This window comes from Tursiops truncatus, chromosome 16 (genome assembly GCF_011762595.2).
Source record: "Tursiops truncatus isolate mTurTru1 chromosome 16, mTurTru1.mat.Y, whole genome shotgun sequence".
NCBI lineage: Eukaryota > Metazoa > Chordata > Mammalia > Artiodactyla > Delphinidae > Tursiops > Tursiops truncatus.
Genome location: NC_047049.1, coordinates 69,148,309 through 69,171,542, shown reverse-complemented (window position 1 = coordinate 69,171,542; position 23,234 = coordinate 69,148,309). Strand labels below are relative to the sequence as shown.

Here is a 23,234-nt window from a genome sequence, read left to right as displayed (position 1 = left end):
TACTGAAGCCCGTGTGCCTAGAGCCCGTGCTCCCCAACAAGAGAAGCTACCACAATGAGAAGACTGCACCCCGCAACGAAAAGCAGCCCCCGCTCGCCGCAACTAGAGAAAACCCACGCGCAGCACCGGAGACCCAACACAGCCAAATTAAATAAATAAGATTTAAAAAGAAAAAGAAAAATATTCTTAAAAGTTACTGTTCTAGGCTCTTCAAAAATGTCCAAGTTCAAGAAAAATAAGAAAAGACTGAGGAACTCTATTATAAACTGCAAGAGACTAAAGAAACACTTAAATACAAAACATGCTTCTGGATTGGATCCTGGACCTACAAATGACATTATTAGGATAACTGGCAAAGCTCTATTGCAGTCTGGGGATTATATGGCAATATTAGATCAAAGTTAATTTTAATAGCGTTTCTTTGGCTATATAGGAAAGTGTCATTGTGCCTAAAAGCATATTGAAGTCTGATGAGAAATGCAGCATTGGTCTGCAGCTTAATCAGATGGTTTTATCAGTGGTTCTACAGGAACTCTATGGATTATTTTTATAACTTATGTGAAAATTGGAAGTTACTTCAAAAATAAAGTAAAACAGCAATTTTGATCAAAGTTCTATGTAATATTTCAAAAATCTTAATGTCTGAATCATGGAAACACTGAGAATGTTGATGTGGGCCATTAGGAGAATCTGCTTCCACATGTTCTGGCTCCCTTTTCTTTGGGTTTTGTTACATAATTCTGCCCAAGGAAGCACAGTGTGTCATTTCATTCACTTAAGGATGAAACCCATATAAAATCCAGGGTTATAAATTTCTCATTATCTTCCTCTTTTCCCTGTTGTATTGTAGAGGTTTCTAGTACTCACTTAATGTCTTATTTCCCCTTCTGATTATTCTTGTTTTAAGATAGAAACATCAGTCACCCTCAAAATACTGATTTTTGTTGGAGTCAAAGTTGGAAATTAAATTGATTTTCGCAGGAAAATTTTGATTAGTACTTAAGAAATGAAGCATTCTGGTTAACCAAAATTTGCTTCTTTTTTTTTTTTTTTGACGTTAGATTTTGTGAAAAAATCTTATTAGTACCTCTTCCTGACTTTGGTAAAAATAAAAAATGAAAAAGAAAGTGAGGAAAGATGAAGAGGAGGGAGGGAGGAGAAAGAGAAAGAAATGGAAAAGTCAATAGAAACTTGGCCCACCCCTAACATAGATCCCAGAAGTTGCATTTTTTCAAGTTACTAACATAAAGTCATTTGACTACAACTGAAACAATCCCACACATTTATGGGCAACCGATCTTCAACAAGGGTGCCAAGAATACACAACTGAGAATGGATAGTCTCAACAAATGGTGTTGGGAAAACTGGATATTTACAAGCAAATGGGTGAAATTGGACCCCTGTCTTATACCATACACAAAAATCAACTCAAAGTGGATTAAAGACTAAATGTAATACCTGAAACTGTAAAAGTCTTACAAGAAAACATAGGGGAAATGATACTGATCCTGGCAGTGACTTCATGGCTATGATGCCAAAAGCACAGACAAAAAAGCAAAAATAGACAAGTGGGACTACATCAAACTGAAAAGCTTCTGCACAGCAAAGGAAACAAAACAGAGTGAAAAGGCAACCTATGGAATGGGAGGAAATATTTGCAAATCATATATCTGATAAAGGGTTAATTACAATATAAGAAACTCCTATAAATAGAAAAAAAAAAACAACCTGATTTAAAAGTGGGCAAGGAACCTGAACAGATATTTCTCCAAAGAAGACATACAAATGGACAGCAGGTATATGAAAGATGCTCAACATCACTAATCATCAGAGAAATGCAAACCAAAACCACGTTGAGCTGTCACCTCACACCTGTTAGGAAGGTTATTATTAAAAATTTAATAACAAGATTTATTTATGTGAAGAAATTGAAACTTTTATATACTGCTGGTGGGAATGTTAAACGGCACAGCCACTTTAGCAGATAATAAGGACGTTCCTCCAAAAATTTTTAAATAGAACTACCATATGACCCAGGAATCCCACTTCTGATTATATAGCCAAAAGAATTGAAATCAGGATTTCAACAAGATATCTGCACTCCCATATTTATTGTAGCATTATTCACAATAGCCAATGTATGGAAACCACCCAAATGTACATCAACAAATGAATGGGTAAAGGGAATGTGGTATAGACATATAATGGAATATTATTCAGCCTTTAAAAAGAAGGAAATCTTACCATTTGCAACAACATATGGATGGACCTGGAGGACATTATGCTAAGTGAAATAAGCCAGTCACAGAAGGACAAATACTGAATGATTCCACTTATATAAGGTATATAAAATAGACTCAGAGAGAGAACAGAATGGTAGTTGCCAGGGATGAAGGGAGAGGTAGGTGGGGAGTTGTTCAATGGATATGTTTCAGGTGTGCAAGATGAGTAAATTCTGGAGATCTGCTGTGCAACGTAGTGCCTATAGTTAGCAGTATGGTATTGTACACTTAAAACTTGTTAAGAGGATAGAGCTCATGCTAAATCTTGCTACCACAAAAATAAATAAATAAATAAAAGAAGCAAGGGAGACACAAGAAATCTTTTGGAGGTGATGGATATGTTTATTACCTCGATTGTAGTGATGGTATAACAGGTGTTTGCATATGTCAAAATTCATCAGAATGTATTCATTAAATATATGCAATTTTTGGTATTTAAAAGTATACCTCAGTAAAGCTGGAAATAAATTTTAAATGGAAGTTTCAAAAAATCCAGTAAGTTGTGTTCTGGTTAGCTAGATTCCAGATTTAAAAAGCGAAGGAGGGGCTTCCCTGGTGGCGCAGTGGTTGAGAGTCCGCCTGCCGATGCAGGGGACACGGGTTCGTGCCCCGGTCCAGGAGGATCCCACATGCCGCGGAGCGGCTGGGCCCGTGAGCCATGGCCGCTGAGCCTGCGCATCCGGAGCCTGTGCTCCACGACGGGAGAGGCCACAACAGTGAGAGGCCCGCATACCGCAAAAAAAAAAAAAAAAAAAAAAAAAGCAAAGGAAAACCTTGATCTTATATGATTCTATTATTTAAGTATCTGACTATATAATTTGCCAATTTTACTTAAGAGTAATATATAAAAGTAATTTTTATTATGTGCAAACCGATTATCCAAGCCTTACTTTCTGATTTTTTTATTACTTTTAAATCTACTGTCTGAATTCTTTATTGGCTAAAGAATCTGTAAGTATGAGCTAGAAGAAAAGATATTTAAATTAAAACAGTCTGCCTTGAGTCCCCAGGGGAGTGATGAACTAGCATTTTAATTACCAACAAATTTAATTATTCAACCCAGGTGTGAACCATAAAAAGTTTGGCAAACTCCTCTGTTTTAAGTAAGTGCTTTGCATTTGTATGAAAATATGATGCCATCCATCCATTTCTAATATAGAATGCAGATTCAGAAAACTGTCAAGACTCGTACTGTGGTTACATCACTTCAACAATTTATAAATTCCCAGAACACTGCAGCTCTCAGTATTAGACTATAAAGAGGGACATGTACCACCCAAAAGTTAAGCCCATCGATACGGGGATTTTCATCACTGCAGCTTTCTACCAGTCTTTCCCTTCATTATTAGGATTTATCTAAATGCCATTTTTTGGCAGAACTGTAATGAAACAGTAATTTCTTTAAGGAAAGTAATTTCTTTAAAGGAAACAGATTTGTTATGTAAAGTTATAGAACTACATCTATAACCACTGCTCTTGTTGCTCTTTAAATTTAATGAAACTTTCCATTCAATAAAGCTTTCTTGGACTTGCACAGCATTCTGTTAGTCCTCAGAATAATAAGGCAAGGCCCACAAAGACACTTGGCAATTGTCAAGATTACAATTACTTTTATATTGATTTAACTCTAGTAAAATATCAGGGTATTGTCATCTCCTGGAGAACAACTTGAAAATACACTTGTGAAATTGAAATTTAGGACCAGAGGCATTCTAAAAATCTTAATTTGGACCAAATCTCCATCTTTATCATTACAGCGAACGTTTGCAGATCCTTACTGGGATGATGTGAACCAGTTTGGAAATGCTATGGTATTTATGTTTTGATTCTATTTCTACATTTGCTAAGATTTACCTATCTCCTGTCTAGTTAGCTAGACATACCATTATAAGCAATGTATACCATTTTTAAGTAACACCAATTTTATATATCATTTACATATACTATTTATAAATACATACCACTAATAAGTAGTAAATGCATTTATCTATTGTAGTGTCTTTTGGTTTTGATTGCTTAGCCTGAGAGTTCTAAAATATTCCAGTTGTTACAATATAATATAATTTTAACCTCTCTAGATTTAGGTTCGTCCAGACCATGCATCTTACCAATTTTGCTGTATTTTATGATAAGATTTTATGTTGAATGTATGCCACAAAAGAAAGATTAAATCACCTATACTTTTTTTTTCTTTAACCAAGAAAAAAATTTGCCACATGTGAAATCTACCTATCTTGAGTTTTGAAAAGTAGAATTTTCTAATTCAGGAGAAGGACTCACTCACTATTTTAGGTGTTTAATCAAGGGTCAGATAATGATAGAATGGGTTGCTGTAGTTACAATTTATACCAGAGTCACACTATAGTGCCCTCCTGTGGAGGTTTCATTAAAACTTTATTTTTGTGCTGATGAGAATGATTTTCAAAATAAGTGACAAAATCGTTGCATTCAAATTACTGAAGTTTGATATCGTTTGGTCATTTTTTTTCATTTGTAACTAGATGTTAAATTACTTTTAAAATATAAAAGCATTCACAGTTCAGAAGATTTGCAGTTCAAAATACAAATTGAGGAATGGCAGCTTTTTAATCTATATTTCTTCATTATTTTATTGAAATGGATTTCTTTCCTTGACTTTTTCTTAAATAATTAAATAATAAAGGGGAAAGAGAATAATCATATCCTTAACTAGAAAGATAAATTTTTCAGCTAAGACATTCTCAGATTTATGTCATGAAAACGTTTTCATTGTTAGAAGCATAAAGACTGTAATATTTTAAAATTACAACAGAAAAATTGACAATAAAAGTTTAGAATGTACACTCATTTATATATACCAAAAAACTGTGCAAGAGGTGACTTTTTTTTTAACTCAAGGTTTTTTTTCCCCGTTTAAGATTTAAACTTTTTTCTGAGGGTAAATTAATGTCACATATTAGGTATTTATTTCAAAATAATTTGGTTTGTTTTTCCTCTCAGCTCTAAACTTTCTTTTACTCTTAATTTCAGGAGTACAGTAACATAATTTAATTACCATATGTGGCATGCACATGCATATATATGTGTGTGTGTGTGTAAATAAAATAAAATAGAATATATATATATCCCAAGACCTTTTTACTCTTGGTCCACATTTATAATCAAGTTCAAGTACAAAAGTCTCAGATCAGTGGATTTAGGTGTCCCGTAGTCCCTGTTGTATTGATATTTAGTCTTTCCCTCTGGTGGCCTACTGCTTTACTACCCAACCTTTTTCATTTGCTAATGCCTGCTCACTACTCAAAACACACCTTACTTCTTTAATGGGAAATTAAACAACCTAATTAAAACTTTTCTGAAGAAGTAGGAGAGAAAAAAAAAACACTAAAAAGAGTTGAGACAAAAGCCAGAAAGCTATCTGCAGCATTTTATGTCAGCAACAAATGCAATGGATTTTTGTCTCCTTACATAAATCTCTTTAAATCTGTTTCCTGCAAATGGAAAGGGAAAAACACTGGTTTTTCAAAGTTTAAACATCTGTAATTACAGACTATCAGGCAACTGGCAACATTCATAACTAGAGAAGTAAAGGGAGCTCTTTCTGAAGCAATAGCCATGATCAAAGAGATTATGAGTAAGCTCATCCAAGCTAGAAGTGTTGGACAAAATCTTAAAATAAAAACAAAAATAAGATGAGATAATGTGGATCAGAGTGGAGGATGGCATTTGTTTCCTTTAGTAAAAATAGTTTCATTAGTGAGACCAGGTGAGATTCGAACCATACTTAAGAAACTCAACCTAACCCTAAAAGTAACCTTAAATTTTTAGTTGAAGCATGTTAGTACTGAGCGTCCTTCTGTGGTGAGCATTCTTCTATGTCCTAAAGAGAATCCAGGAGAAGAATGTGATTTTCCAAGGTCAGAAATATAGGGAGTTCCACTAACAAGCAACAACATTTCTGGAGCTTCCATCATGGCGCAGGCCCTGGAGGTCCTCCTGAAAAAGATGAAGGCCTTGCCTTCAAGTAATTCATTTCATAGCTATGAATGTTGTCATTGTCTGTCACCTAAGTTCCTTGCAGGAAACTTTTTTTTTAAGTCATAAATTCCTATTCCCCTCTCTACCATGTGAGCTGTGGCAAAACTGCTCTGAAGGCTTGGTGAAAGTCAAGGAAGACAAGAATAGGTAACGAAGTCAGATAAATGATGGATGAAAGGAATATGTGAGGAGATGCCAACAGTTCTGAGTCAATCTTTCCTATAGTCCCTTCTCTTAGTTCTGAAATAATGTGGTTCAGATATCCCACGAAGGGAACCCTATCCAAACCTGACCGTGTACCTGAATTACCTATAGTGCTTTTAAAAATTAACTTTTGATCCACCACCTACCCCCCGCCATAATTCTAGTTCAAGTAAGTCTAGATAGGACTTGGCATCTCTAGTTCTTAAAAGTTCCATGGTGATTTTGATGTACACGCATGGTTGAAAACCAGCTGATTAAACTTTGTCTGCCCAGCTGGGTGTCATTTGCTGGCATAGATTCTACCCTCTCCTCCCCCAGAGAGGTAAGAATTTAGTATATATGGTAGAGTCTCTGAATTGTCTCCCAACATCCATTCTTCTCTTTTTCCCTTAACAGAAGATTTTTAGCTGGGCACATAGTTGACTAGGATAGACTTCATTTCCCAGCCTCCTTTCCAGTAAATGCGTAAGTAAACTTGGCCACAAGAGTTTTGGCTGATGAGATGTAAGAAGAAATAAAGTGTGGATCTTAACGGAATTGTCCTTAAAAGGAAGGAGTGTACCCTTCTTTTTTGCCCTACTCCTATTTTTCTGGGTAGAATATGAAAGGGATGGCTTCACATGGAGCAACCATTTTGGACCATGAGGTAATCTCGGGAATGGAGGCCAGCGTAGAGGAGCAACAAGCTAGAAAGAGCCCAGACCCCAAAAGACTTCATACAAAGCAGAGTCAAAGTAGCAGCTTTCTTTTGCTTACTTCTGGACTTTTATGAGAAGACGAGATAAAATACTATCTTGTTAAAGCTGCTGAATTTTGGGTTTTCTGTCACGTTAACAGCTAAATGCTATCCCAGTACACCAATGTCACTACTTTACAGTGTCAACAAACAAATATTATCCACTTTTCATTTTGAAAATTAAATTAACTTAAATTAGATTTAAAACATTTTTAATGATAGCTCCAGAATCAAAATGTTTTTTATAGTTTCTCTTTTCAAAATATTTGTATTTTTCATATAATTCTAACGTGCAGATTTTTGGAGTATACATTATATTACCTAACAATTATACTGGACAGTATATGTTGTAGCAGTTTGAAACTTCTTGCAGATTATATTCAGTTAAAAGCCTCATTAATTCAAACCCAAATAATTTAGAATTTCAGACACATCAACCTGGTCTGCACTAATAGTAAAACTTTAGTCTATAAAAGAACAAAGACACATAATGTAGACAATATTACATGGAGGCTGTTTATAAACAGCCTCTGTTCTCTTAAGTAGGACAGGGTTTGAATTTGGCAGCTTTTACTGTTTATATGCAAATGGACATTGCTAATTATAAATGAAGTGGTTTTTTCCCTAAGTTATTAAGGTAGATCCAGAATCTCTACTTGTAACATTTTATTAACAGTCTATTTCAGTTAATGCAGCAGTCTTTTTAACAGGGGTTCTGCAAGAGAACAAAGTCCTACAGAAAATTATTTAAATGATTATTAATTTTCTCAAGGATGGTACATAGTAAGAGTCTAGATGCACAGGAGAGAAGTTAATTCATTATAAACAGTAGATGCCTTGGGCATGAGGGCTAAATTCTCTGGAAATCCTGGTTGAGAGGCTGAGAACTGCTATGACTTGGAAGTAAAGTTCTATTTAGAAAATATGCTATAAATCAGACAGCTGTCAAATTCAGAATGGCTTTCCACTCAATTCATCCAAATTAATATTTGATAGATATAAAAGTAACTTTAATTTTTCAGAAATTTGAACTCTTTTTTTATTCCATCTTTGGTAAGAACTATGATCTAAATGTTATAAAAAGCAATTGATAAAAGCAGTATTTTGAGCAAAGTAACTTGGCAATGTTATACACAACATCGCGAAATGAAAAGTGATTGGGGAACAGAAAGCTAAAGTAGGAAATTGAGAAATGTTAAAAAAAAAATAGGACTAGGATATAGCAATGGAAGTGGAAAGGAATGGACATATGTAAGAAATACTATAAAGAAAATTTAACATAGAAGTTGATGAAAATTTGGATATGAAAAACTAAGAAGTTAAGATGAATCAAAACTTGTACAGATTTGAACAAAAGAATATAAAAGTAATTGTGCCAATATGGAGGGCCAACTGTAAATTATATGTGAATTTTTGACTGCATGAAGTGTCAGTGCCCATTACCCCTGTCTTGTTCAAAGGTCAACTGTACATTCCTACCAGCATTGCATGAGGGTTCCATTTTCTCCACATCCTAACCAACACTTGTTATTGTCTGTATTTTTTATTATAGCCATCCTAGTAGGTATGAAGTGTATCTCGTTGTGGTTTTGATTTGCATTTGCTTGATGGCTAATGATGTTGAGCATCTTTTCCTTATGTGCTTTTTAGCCAGTTGTATATTCTTTTTGGAAGAGAGCTTTTCTACTTTCTTACAAAGAGAAGAAGCCTTTATGTGGTCAGAAAAATACAAGGTTGATCTTTTTTCCCTTCCTGTGAAACACTACTGTTCAAACTGCAAAGTGAATCATTTCAGTTCACCTCTTTATGTTCTATCACATTCACTTTGGAATGGCTGCCTTCGGCTGCTGAAAATCTAACCCTTTAGTGAAAGGGGTGACAAAGTCCCCTGACCAGCAGTTCTAGAATATCCCAGTTTTACTTGGTGCTTTGATGTATACCTCCTATATATATCTCTTCTTTGGAGAAATTATTCACATCTTTTGCCCATTAGAAAAATTGGGCTATTTGTCTTTTTATTGTTGAATTGTAAAAGTTCTTTACATAGTCTAGATACAGGGTGGTTTTTTTTTAATCTATTTATTTTTATTTGGCTGCACCGTATCTTAGTTGTGCCACGCGAGATTTTCATTGCCCCGTTCAGGATCTTTAGTTGCGGCGTGCAGGCTCTTAGTGGCAGCATGCGGGATCTAGTTCCCTGACCAGGGATCGAACCCAGGCCCCCTGCATTGGGAGCGCGGAGTCTTAACCACTGGACCACCAAGGAGGTCCCTAGATACAGGATTTTTATCAGATATATGATTTGCAAATCGTTTCTCCCATTCTGTGGGTTGTCTTTTCACTTCATTGATGGTGCCCTTTGAGGCACAAGAGTTTTTAATTTTGATGAAGTTCAGTTTATCTATTTTTTTTCTTTTGGTTGCTTGTCCTTTTAGTGTCATATCTAAGAAATCATTGCCTAAATCAAGATCATGAAGTTTTATACCTCTGTTTTCTTCTAAGAATTCTGTAGTTTTATAAAACTCTTACATTTGGGTCTTTGATCCATTTGGGTTAATTTTTGTGTATGGCATGAGGTGTTAGAGGATAACTTAATCCTTTTGCATGTGGATGTCCCTGTGTCCCAGCTCCATTTGTTGAGCAGCTTCCTTTTTGAAAGCAATGGACACTATATCCCAACCTTACCCACCTTGGTTCCACCAGGCTGCTATGAAAGAAAACATAGTTCTTGAATCACCAAGAAATCCCAGCTCCATCTTTTTAAATCCTCTTTCACAAATCTACCAAGGTGACTTTTCAAAAGTTTTTCCTACTTTGAACTGAGATGCTAATTTCTCTATTTTATGCTTCACTCTGTCCAAATATGTTACCTTTTCCCAGTATATGGGAAAATACCATATATGTTCCTTTTTTATTGTAAAAATTTTACAACTTTTTATGTCAGTGTTTCTTTTTTATGTCTTTGTTGGGTTTTTTTTCACAGATTACAAATTTTGTAGAAGTTAAGGAGGGAGGTGCCTGATAAAAGTTTGATTATTTACACTATTGAGAGAATACTTAGATAGTTTTTGAAATTAAAAGATGTAGCTTTATTCTCAAAAGCCACAAATAAAAGTATTTTCTTCTGACATAACTGCCAAATCTAAACAAATGTAAATGTTTCATAACAAACCCTTTAATGATTGCTTTTAGATTTAAAACTAATGTCTTTAATGATTGTGTATTACCTTCATATAAAAATAAATGTTCACTAATAATTATTCAGTTGTAAAAACTTCTCCTGCCTTCCAAATTTAAAAAATTGTCAGTGTGCATTAAAAGCATGATGAAATTCAAAAAAAGAAAGCACAGTAATTGTGCCATTGACATAATTAGAACAGACAATTTTCATAATGATACTAAGGGTTGTGGTGACGAGTTTAGTGTTAAATACATTAAATTTAATGTGATTCTAGAATGACAAAATATAAACTTCCTACAGACAGTTGGAGATTTATGGCTAGACAAGTACATTAGAAAGTAGATTGAATTGGGAGAGAGAACTCTTATATAATAGTCTTTATCTAGCCATCTTAGTGCAAGTGTGGCTTCTACCACCCAGTGTGACATCATGATACAAGGTTGCGTCATGCTACAAGGTCATATTGTGATGTGAGTGTGTCCTTTAGGGCCAGGTCCTGGACATGTGTGAGTAGTGGTGGAGAAACCAGGTTTGAAATGTATGGAGGAAGAAGCTAGTCTATGGAAAATTCTAATAGTCATCAGCTATGTAAAAAGTTATTTAAGTCTTGTAATAGGAGTTAAATGACATTTTAAGAACGCAAATATATTTTTGAAGACTTGGAATAAAAACCCAAGTGCAAATGAAATGCAAACATTTTATTCAACAAATTTTGAATATATCATTTTAACTGTAATTTGGGCAGACTTTTGGAATGTTTTAGTTCAACAATTGAGAAATTACAACTTCTGATTCGGACTTATATTCAGAGAACATTCTTTTGTCATTTTTAAATTGATTTATTAAAGAACTGAGAAAAATTCAAAATATAGTAGAATATGAAATAAGAGCAATGCAGAGGAGAAATTAAATCAATAGAAATTATTCTGACACCAGTGAGTAAATTGTAACCCCCCCAAATTCAGATCATAGCAAAAGTAGTAATTCAATAAGAAGCACAAAAGTTTTTAATTTTGATGTTCAGTTTATCTACTTCTCTTTTAAATAGAAGCAATGAATAGGCTAGATTGCTTGATAGTCCAGTTAGTGAAGAGGAATGAATCACTTGAACACGTTGTAAAAAGATTTTAATTTCTTGCCTTTTTACAAAAAATACTAATATCATTGAAGATAACATCAAGTGTATAATATTACTCTACAGTGGAGACATTGACACAAATTGGTTAATGAGTGCCATCTTTCTAAGGAATAAGATTATTTTAAATTGTTTGCTGCCTAAGAGAACCTGAAAAGAACCTTAAGTCTTACAGTTCATATATGGAGGAAACTTGCCACGGGTCTTTTGAAATTTGACATGAATCCTAAAATGCACATGATATTACCAATAATGAGTTGTGAAGCTGAAATTTTTCTAAACTATATCAATAATAATAACAATTTCTATTAACCAAGCTAGAGGAAAGACTAAATAATCTTTCTAGTGGAAAATAATATGACAAAATGTTTGTTATATGAAGAGCTGGTTGGAGTATGAAGCCCAAGAAATAAAGTGAAATGTATTATAGATATAGGTCAAGCAGTTGACAATTTTTAACTTATTTTAAAATTCTGTGATACTTGTGGAATTGGTCAGCTTTTTGATATATCTAATTTGTTGTTAGTTCCTTAATCATTCTATGTATTCACTTGTGTGATTTCTATACATTCACTTGTATACACGATTTTTTTCATAATTTAACTTCAGGCTCCACAAAGCCTGCTCTGGCTTCTCCTTGTACCTGGTTCTGACTGGGTAGGCAGAGAAGGGAGACGAATGAGAAGATGATGGCTCTCATCTGGGTGGCTTGGAAAGGGTGGTGGCAGGAAGGGTAGGGAGAAGTAGATTCCAAATATATTTCAGAGCAGATCTGGCAGGAGTGGCTGAAGCGTTGGATGTAAAGGTGAGGGAAAGGGAGGAGCCAAGGATGCTGTGCACCCGGGCCCCCGCCCCCCACCCCGATTCTGATTTGAACAGTTGGGTGGATATTAGCACCATTACCTGGAAGCCTGGAGAAGGAACAGGTTTAAGGGAAGAAATATAGAGCTCTTTCAGACATGCTGAGTCTGTCCTGATTTCCTCACTGTACTACACTGCCTTTCCATTGCTGTTCATACCTTATATTGTAGTCATGCCCACATTAGACTATAAATTCAAAGAGGGCAACAACTGACTCTTCTTTGCCCTCCTGAGCATAAAATTTTCACTCAACTGAATTTAACATGTGTTGCACCAACTATATGCAAGATGCTTTACCAGAGCTATTTTTAAATCCTTTAAATCAAGCTCTACCTACAAAAAAAAATGCAAATCCATAAGAACCCAGGTTTAGAATGAAATAGACCAGGGTTAGCACCTTAGTTCTGTCACCTGCTAATTGTGGGCTCTTTGAACAATAGCATAACCTCTCAGAGCCTCTTGTTCCTCATCTGAAAATGAGAATGATTATCCTTACCTCATAGGATTATCACAAGTAAAAATAGAACAATGTATGCAAAATGCTTATCACAGTGCCTAGCATACATGTGCACTCAGTAAATGCTAGGATGCACTTGCATTTGGTTTTCTTGCCAATACAGATCATATCTACAGCACAGCCATCACAAAATCAGTGTACTAGAAAACGTTAATAGAGAGAAGTTACATTTTCAGCCTAAGAACACATCTTAAATAATTTCAGGAGGAGATAATAGGTTTCTGAACTCTTCCAGTCCCAAATAGGGGGAGGGGGACGAAAAGGCACTGTGAGCAAAAATAGAATGAATTTACCCAATTCTTTGCTGCACTATTTAACCTCTGCTTTCTTAATCATATGCACAGCAGGGGAAAGGATGTGCTAAAACAATTCATGTGTCATGAACAAGCAGCCACAGATTTTAGCTCAAAACTCACACTAGGAAAACCACCAGTTGGAAGTAAAGTAATAAGGCCAAATTTATTTTTTTAATTGAGTCTTGAGTTACAAGCAACCCTTTAATTACATTAATCAAGCAGCCTTCCTCTCAGCAAATGATGAGGGAAATACATTGTTCTAACTTTTGCTAAGCTTGTTTTAAAAATTGCTGGATATTATTTGGACATATGGAAAATAAATCCCTTGATTTCTTTTTTATTTTTTTCTGCATCATTTCAGTGTAGCTATAGCAAAAGACAAATATACACTTGCGTCTAGACATGATTTACTCTAAAAGACTATAAATCACATTTTAAATTTAAAACCTTTACAACATTTAAATATTTAAAACATTAGCACCCCTCAAAATTTCATTTTGTCATTGTTAGACTTTAACGTGATAACTGTTATTTCCATTGTTCTCGTTTTCGACTCTGATATATGTTCCCACAAAATCCCCAAGAAAATGGGCTCTACCAATTGGATGATTGTCAGTCAGAAGGTTACTTGCCCCATGTGACAGATGGAAAACCTAAGGCTTATAGGAAATTAAATGACTTAAACGTGCGAGCTGGCACTAAACCTAGGCCTACTTGACCCCAACTTTCTCCAACACCACGTGCATCTCCTGTCCTGTAATGCTCTCCTACTCTCTTTGCTTTTGAACATGCACTTTCCCTGTCTGTATGTCTGTGTGTCTTTCTGTATGGGATTCTCTCTCTGTGTCAACCGCATCTGCATGCTGACTCCTATTTATCGTTCAAAACTTAATACAGGTACCATCTCCCCTTTACAGTTTCCCTGAATCTCTTCCTCTCTTGCCTCCAACCAGAATGAAGTAGCTGTCTTTCCTCTCTATTTCTAGAACACCCTACATATACTTCTAGCAACTTTCTTGTGTGTCATCCCTACCAAGACCCCCCACACACACTCTAGATTGTGACCTCCTTGAAAGTAGAGGAATATTTGATGATCATCCCTGAATACCCAGGGCTTAGACAGTGCTGATTTATAGTGCATACTCAGTAAAGGCACACTGAAAATGATTGTATAATTAAGAGTTTTAAAAACATAGAGTGCCTTACTTGCTGAAAAAATTATGAAAGTTTTAAGGAGGACCTGGGAGTTTAGCTGAACTTTTGAAGATATATAGGATTTATAGAGGAGAAAGGAATGTTAAAGTTTAAAGCAAGTGATTTGTAATAATCCCTGAATCGAAAATTTCCAAAATATAACATCGTTAAAGGAAACATCAAGAAATTTAAATTATATTTCTGTCATTGCCAGAATGCAATCAAATTGAGGATGCAATAAAATAATATTTTACGGTAAGAGCCCTAAGAGTGTACATTAAACGTTTTCTTTTCTGGTCTTTAAAAATGATTATTGCTGTGTAATTTACACTTTGTTCAAGTAATTAACAACAAACATGGCATCTTTTAAATCAGTGTCACCAAGCAGCCCAGCACCAGTTCATTTAATCTAATGTTTCATAAATGAAACTTGTTTGAGCCAGGTAGTTCTTCTCAGATAACTAATAACAATCTTGGTTCGTGGTGAAACAAAACTCGCCCTTCCGTAGGAGGCACTCCTGTGTTGCACTGGCCTATCAGCCCTCCTCACGCTAGGAGGCACTGAGGAGTCAGAACTGATGTCCTCAGAAAGGAGGCGCCATTAGCCCTGGTATTCACTGCCGTACAACAATCATAAACCAGCATCTAAGAATAAATACAAAACCTTAGTGTCTTACTAAGAGAATGGAGCTTGAAAAGCCCAGTAATTCAATAAAGTTGAAATAAAATATGGTAAACATTTTGGAAGGGAGGTGCTGTGGTCTGAGTTTTTATTTCTAAATGCACACCTATATTCTGCAGACCTATATTTAAGTAGATCAGCCATTTGCTACTTTTGTCTTGGATTAGTATCTAGGCACTTGCAAGAGTAGCAGTATTTCAGTGCTCTTCTTGTGTATGTATATAGTCAGTAATGTTTGTCCAGGGCTTTGGGAGGAAAGGGCTACATAAATGTCAGTAGTTATTAATGTTTGGATTTTTTTATATTTAGCTATCAAATGTGTTTTTCATAATCTGTGACCAGAGGTCTATTTGTGTCCCTCCAACTGTAAACATTTTAAGCAAAAATAACCATCAACCAACAACAGTATTTGTCCTGTTCTTCTTTATTATTAAAGTAGTCTTTATCAGTAATTAGCAATTATGCTCAATTTCTTCAAGAGCCAAGTTTATTTTCACATGTTTTCATACGAAGGTGGTTTAATGCCACTTACTCCTCTGCCTCTGGGTGATTATTACGAAGAGTAGCTAGCTGACATGGTGTCCACCTACATACTCCACCATGCCCTTCCCTTCTCTGCTCTTGTCTCTCTGGCTTATTCCCTAACCGGCACATCATTCAGTCATTCTGTCGTCAGGTAAATAAAGTGTGACTAACCCAATAGTCTTCTCTTCTAACCTAACTGTAGCCATTTTCACATATCATTATAATGGATTGTACAGGTGTTTGTACCCCCTGCCTTCCAACTCCACCTTCAGACTGACTCCTGTGAGAGCAGAAACCCTGCCTGTGATGGGGCTGCCTGGATGGAATGCACCCAGATCAAGTGAATTGAACTGAAATCTAAATCTTACACAAGAAGCAAAGCTTCTTTTAAATGTGATCTGGTACAGCATGAAGCTTACTAGCGGAAAATCAGAGCAAAGCCAGCAAAATGGCTTTTTACTTTTCTCTTAAATGGTATTTCCACTCTATTTCTTTGAAAGATCCAATGTATTTTTTTTTTTTAAAGGGGTCGGGAGTATGAAATAGTTGGGTTGACCTACAACTAGTTCTCGAGACTAGAGTTCAACTTCCAGTTTAGGTTAAAAAAAAATAGATTTGGGGCCCTCTTACCACATGCCTATCCGCTAATACATTTTTTTAAGAATCATACAAATTCCCATGTTTGGCATTGACTCATAAGAACAAGAATGGTCGAAATTTACTGGCAGGGCTACATAAAGCAGTCTACAAATACAGGCCTATACTCTTTCTGGCTCAAGCTAGCAGCATTAGCCCTTCACTTTTATGAGCACTAAATTCCACTCGAGTTTTAATAATAATAATGATAAATATAATAATAAAAGCTTGCTTATATAAGAGGTTCATCTTGTTAAAAATACGTTGAGACTCATGGTACTTTATAGGACCCAATTTATACTCTGATGATTTAAAGGTGATAACTTCATGTGATTCATTGCCAACTAGTTCTGAATTTTAATAATATAATGACTCATCATGATTTTTTCGTTTCTTAGAGAACCAGCTTGGTTAAAACCATTATAGCTGTTTTTACTGGGGTCATCTGAACTACGATTCCCAGAATGCTCATTAAAGGGACATGCTTGTGCGTTCTGAGCAGCCGTAATCTATCATAGCTGGTGCCAGGTCGACACATTATGAGTTTACAGTGTCAGCCCAGTGAATTAAAGCTTCGTTGTAGACCAGCTTGCTATGCCGTTATTTCCCGTTCATATCCTATAAATCATCACTCTCCACATGACAATCGGCAGTTTCCATTTAGCATTCGAAGCATCCATGTTTTGTCTTAATTGTGCTGCCTGATTCTGCACCTAGAACAGTGTGACATGACTGGTACCGATAGCTTAGAAAATAAATTTCACTGTCACCAGAACCTATTTAAGGAATATTCTATGTTCTCACTTTTTTTGTTGTTGAGCTGTTTGGTATTTATGTTAAAATAATAGGAAATGAATTTAAATAGAAACACTTCTCATGTCTTATCTCTGCAAACAAAAAAACATAATTTACAATAAATTAGCACAGCAGTTGTTAGTGTAGCTCAGCTTTATTTTGCAATTCTCACACCTAAGCTCACGAGATGACACTTTTTCTGATAAGGTAATCTTTATAAGGTAGTCCTGTAGTTGATTAAATCTGACAGATGCTAGTGAGATGGTGAAGTTCAGAGATATAACAGCAAACACTTCTTTTAAATTCTCGTTAAAATAATAAAATGTCTTATGATATACCAATAGGAAAATTGATCTGACAAAGGAATAAGTTAGTTACAATCCTATATTTCTGTATCCAATTATTTACCAATAAGCAAGTAAACAAACCAATAAATTGTAAGGAAAATGGTGTTTTTTGGAATAAAGAATTACTGTAAAAGATTATCTTCCCAGTCATTTCTTAGTATTTACCATCACTGCTGAGCCGAACGAGAATAAAATTTTCAAATACAAACAGAAGCTACAGGGACTTCTCTGGTGGCACAGTGGTTAAGAATCTGCCTGCCAATGCACAGAACACGGGTTCAAGCCCTGGTCTGGGAAGATCTCACATGCCGTGGAGCAACTAGGCCCATGTGCCACAACTACTGAGCCTGCACTCTAGAGCCCGCAAGCCACAACTACTGAGCCCACATGCCACAACTACTGAGCTCGCGTGCCACAACTACTGAAGCCCGTGCGCCTAGAGCCCGTGCTCCACAACAAGAGAAGCCACCTAGATGAGAAGCCCGCTCACCGCAACTAGAGAAAGCCCGCGCGCAGCAACAAAGACCCAACGCAGCCCAAAAATAAATAAATAAAATTTAAAAGAAAAACAAAACAGAAGCTACAGAAATAGAATATGTCTTTTCATAACATTTTGATACTCTATGTGTTCTTCAGAACATGCCTTGAACTCCAAATCCTTCAGAGGTCAAACCTTCATCTTCTCCCAGGGCAATGATGATAATCAATGGGCTGATGTTTCCAATGATACTCCAATCCTGAATCTGTTAAGGCCTAGTTGTAGATTGAATAATTTAATTAGACTAACCTAATTAATACTATGACTAAGTTTTGCAATGTACCTTTATTATTTGAAAGGGGTTAGTTCTTGTTTCTTAGCAGAATTTTGAAACAGTAGCTCATTGTCCTTGCTTGGTTTTGATTACTTAAATGATGTTAGCTTTGTTAAAGTCGATTTATATCACAACCTATTGAAGCACTATATTACAGCACGTGCTGTTTTCTGATTTTCTCATCTAAATATCAGTTGCCTAATGTACAGAGTTCATTTATAAATACCCAGAAGTTCCCTGGATCGAGTAAATTAACATGCTGGGCCAGATTCTCCGGCTTCATTAGCAACCCCTCGTACCAAGGCTGTGTTCATACAAGTGTGAAAACCAGAACGATCCTTCAAGGGTTTTCCTGGCCTGAATAATTGCCTCGTCAGGGAACACGCTACACTCATCCTAGTATTCTGGTCTTACTGCCACAATCTATTCATTTTGCATAATTCCATGGACACCCCCTGGAAGGATCTAACCATTAGCACTGCAGGGAAATGTAAAGTCAAGGAGCCAGGCTGGACACCCAGGTGAGGAACAGCCTGAGTTATAGGTCATAGTGGGAGGGCAGGGGAGAGATACAGAAAACGTTTCATAAACTTTGGCACCCTCTATGTCAATAGACTACATAACAGGGGGAAATAGTAATAGAATGATTTACTGACCATATGAGACCACAGTGATTTCCTACCTTCAATTATTCAATAAATATTTATTACTTTCCCACTGTTTATCAGTCACCTGCCAGGCAGTCTAGTAGGGAACAAAACAGACCAAGTCCCTACCCTCAAAGAGCTTTGTTTAGGCTTTGTTTATTGTAGACTTAAGTATGTGACATGAAAATCTAAAACTAAAAACAAGCTTCACACTTTTAAGCTCTTCCGACATGCCAGGCACTGTGTAGGTGCTTTACACACATTGATTTAATCCTCACTAAAACCCATGCAGTGGGTAACTATTGTTACCCCCATGTTCTAGATGAGGACAGCGGCCCTTGCTGGGGAACCATGGATGAATAAGCATCCTCAGAGAGCTGCAGTTATGCCTTTTGCTTGTGACAATGACAGTGTTTCAGTGTAGCAGACGACATAGGTTTTTTTGGTGCAAAGAATTTTAAAATAATATTTGTGCATTCTCTGTTTCTCACTCAAAGAAATGAAAGATTCAAACTATGGAAATAGGGGCCTAAAATCCGCAGGACAGAAGCAGCACTATATAGTCCCTATAGGACAGCTGTTGAGATAAAGCCAAAGCACCATGGCCTTGTGCTAGAAAAGTAACTCGGCACAGCTGTCTAATTCTTTTTATGAAATGGTTGGAACTGATCAGAAACTAGAGCCGCAGGACGGACAATGAAAGTCGTCCACAACAGACCTAATATCTTATTCACCCAGGTTGACTTTAAAATTATATCAGTCATGAAAATTATTTCACTGTCTTCTGTCGTGAGTCACTGGGCTATATTTAATTTTAATCATTAAAATGTAAAAATAATAAAAGCCACCAAAATAGTCTATAGTCAATTTTCTGATAAAGCAAATTTGTTTTTTCCCCCATTTGTCATGTAAATGGCCTCCAGAAAGTTTTTCGGAGCTAAGTGTTAATTAGAAATATGGAAATGGATTTAAAGTACATTACAGCACACAGTGGAAGAATAATCACAAGAGATTTGTTCACACAGCCATACCCATTTCTCAATGTGTTTTTTAACTATCTAGGTTATTGGTTGTTTTTCTGCGTGCCTGTTCCTAGAAGAAAAAAAACAACTGTGATTCCAATGAAAACAGTAATTACAATTACAACAAATAGGACAAATCGCTATTTGATCAGGAACATGCAGTTTTAGTCACCAAAAGCAAAGTGATGCTCCTAGACTTTCCTATTTACTCAGATGAATTAAGCATGTTCTCAGATTTCTTTATAAACCAAATGCTTTTTATATCTTGCCATCTTTAAAAAAAAAAGTTCAATCCTCCATGCCTTACTTTTGTTAGCTTATTTTGGAACAATGTGCTGTGGTGCTGTGAGGAGCCAGTGAACAAATTCTCTTTCTGAAATTCCCTGAGAACTTATGCTTTCAGATGCTTATGCTTTCTAGTATGCATATATCGTTTTACTTTTCTGAACTTCTATTTCCTCACTTATAAACTGGAGAGAAACATTTTGGGGGAATCCATAAAGAACCATAAGTGGGGTTTCACTTGCCCCTAAGGATTGGGTACATGGACTTTGGAGTCAAATAGATCTGGGTTCAAGTTCTGAGGGAATTCCACATTCTCTAACTATGTGACCTTGACCAAGTTACTTAACCTCTTTGAACTTTAGGTTCTTCACCAAAACATGAGATCAATAAAACCTCTCCTCACAGCGTACTGTGAATTGAAGGACCTAATATTTGTGATGTGCTTTCTAATTAGCCCAATGCCAAGCTCAGAGCAAGTTCCCTATGAACGAGAGCTGCTTTTTTTCTTCATCAATGTGCATCTTCCTGGTGGCCAGCACGGCCACAAGTCCAATGGGTATCATTCACGTTGTTTTGGGGGTCGAGGGTGCTGGCAGGCAACCCATGGAGAGCAATGTGAATCATGGCCCCTGGAGTCAAGCAACTCAGAAAGTCTAACAATTGTCTGGTGTTACTGCCATCAGGAACTACACGGGGGGGAGCGGTAGCTCTGAGGAATTCTTCAGAATTTTAAACTGCTCTTTGTCTATAAGGCAACTATTAGTCAGTTTAAGCAATACAGTCAAGTCTGTGAAAAGCCGTTTAGGTGTTTGGCATTGTGCTAATCAAACAAATACCCTAGGGCTCCATTCATCAACTGAGAAATACAAGCATTGCCCTGATGCAACAATAAACCATCAGGTTTGCTTCTCCAAGTGGTATCATTTTTCAGGACAAACTTTTTAAACTGAATCAGAGCTGATCAGACTGGCAGCCCTGAACATTTTTAAATGAATGGTTACCCTAACGAAAGACTCAACACCTAATGAATGCTTCCTGCCTACAAAGACCTGATCTGGGGTCTCATGATCAGTAAGACATGGTCCGTGCCCTCAGGAAGTTTCTACGAAGTGATGGGAGATCACTCATCCACGGCTGTAATTCAGGGCACAATGTAACAAGTACCATAAGAAGAACAAGCAAATACTCTGAAGCGCAAGAAAAAGGTCACTGAGGTGAATGAGCTGGACTGGAAACCCAGATGGAATATCAGCTGACAGGGACGAGGGAGAAATGCCCTCCCAGCAGAGGAGGTAACACAGGCAAGACCCTGGCTGGGAAAGCACCTCCATCTATGCTTTTTATTTTTTTCTTATAATAAATATTTATTGAGCACCCACTGTATGCCAGGCACAAGCCAAGTAGCCCAGTGTGGCTGGAGCTCAAGATCTCTCAGGCAAGAACTTGGACCCAAAGCCTACCCAATGGGCATTGTCATGAAAAAGGAGGGAGCAGGTCTGGCAGACATCACGGAGGTGCCCCCAACACGTTTTGTGACTGATTTAACGTTAGGGACAAGGGAGAGTTAACAACGGAAGACAACCTCAAGATTTTGAGTCTGGTAACCAAGAAGCTGAGAGATAAAGCAAATGGAGGAGGAACGGGTTTGGAGAAGATAATTAAGTAGAAATAAATGGACAAGCTTCAGCCTGTCTAAGATTCCAGTAAGTACTGAGTGTGTAATCCAAATATTCTTCTACATCATGACATAAAAATACTGAATCTGAGGTTCTGTATAGGCTGGCGACTGTGAGTCTTGTATAAATAGAGAAAAAACCACTTGAAATATAGTAACATAGGATAGAACATCTGTAACTAGACTAGAGATGACCTAGTCCAACCCCCTAATTTTACAAATAAAGAAACCACATCTCAGACGTACTCTCTACAGAGCCAGTCTAGGACTCTGACTACACATTTAAGCAGAAAAAAAAAAAAATCCAGATTTCTAAAACATTCAAATCTGGAATACAGATACCACCTAAAATTTTCAGGGTTGCTGTTATTTCAGTTTGTTTGTTTTTAACTAAACTAGCATGATTTACAGCTTATAGGTGAAAGATCTTTTTTGATAAAATTCTATTGCCATATACGCCATTGTCCACAAAGTCAGTTTCGTAGTTAATTTCCAAGAATTCAGATTCCATGAAAAGCCTCAGAACTTTAGGGTACCTAGAGCTGTTCTTTGCAGGGGAAGACATGCCTCTTCTTAGGTCACTGAAACAATGACACCCCTGTGTACACAACAAGGGCTGCCCTGCATGGAAGGAAGGGCTTAGGTGCTTCCTGAAAAGAGCCCTGTTTGTAGAATGCCGAGCACATAAGTGTAATCAACAGCAGTTTCCTCTGAAGCAAGAAAATCCTGCCCTGCTGGCCAAAGTTGCAGAATCAGTTAGTGTAGATTTTAAAAAGGAGGGGGGAGGGAGGTGGCGGAAGCTAAGCAGAGAGGGAAATATTTATAGCTGTGACAACATGTTTCCTTGTAATAATTTATGAGCCCACTGGAGAAAAAGGAAACATACAAACTATGAATAAAATATCCAAAATATAAACATTATGCCTTCTGCAAATTTTCTTTAGTTAAAAATTAAGGTTGAGGTTGGCTAAAGTAAATGAGTATATTTTCGTGGTCTCCTATTTCCTTGATGCTAAGGCTTACCAACTGATTTACAACTTCCTGTGTTGTTTTTTAATCTATATTTGTCAGCACATTTTTAATGTCAGATTACTTAAAATAGACATCTTGGGTCTAAGAGGTCAGGAATAATAATATTATGTTGACTTCTCTAAATATTTCATAGCACTTACAAACATTCTAGTTTAGGCCAAAAAAGCTTTATATTTCTAAATGAAATAAATTTCAATATAGTTTTAAGATTTCTTTTTCTTTCAACTGATGTCTTCAGGGCTGAAGTGCAGTTCAATCCATATCCTTTGAAGTTAAGTAAATTACATGTATACCTTTATCCAAATAGTTTCAACTTCATTTTACTCAGATAACTTAAATTGGGAAAATAACAG

At 36.4% G+C, this 23,234-nt stretch overlaps 1 protein-coding gene across 14 annotated transcripts in view; it reads left to right on the top strand.

The window, feature by feature from the left end:
- CABCOCO1 (ciliary associated calcium binding coiled-coil 1) overlaps positions 1 to 23,234 on the top strand; it is a 144,954-nt gene that overhangs the window by 90,110 nt on the left and 31,610 nt on the right. Inside the window, exon 6 of one of the 14 annotated variants that reach the window (XM_073793561.1) lies at positions 4,040 to 4,123. The exons of the other annotated variants lie outside the window; for them this stretch is intronic. Coding sequence (XP_073649662.1) covers positions 4,040 to 4,108 — 69 coding nt within the window. The 3' untranslated portion in view covers positions 4,109 to 4,123. Of the gene's footprint in view, positions 1 to 4,039; positions 4,124 to 23,234 lie in introns of those variants that run through there. 14 annotated transcript variants of the gene reach the window in all.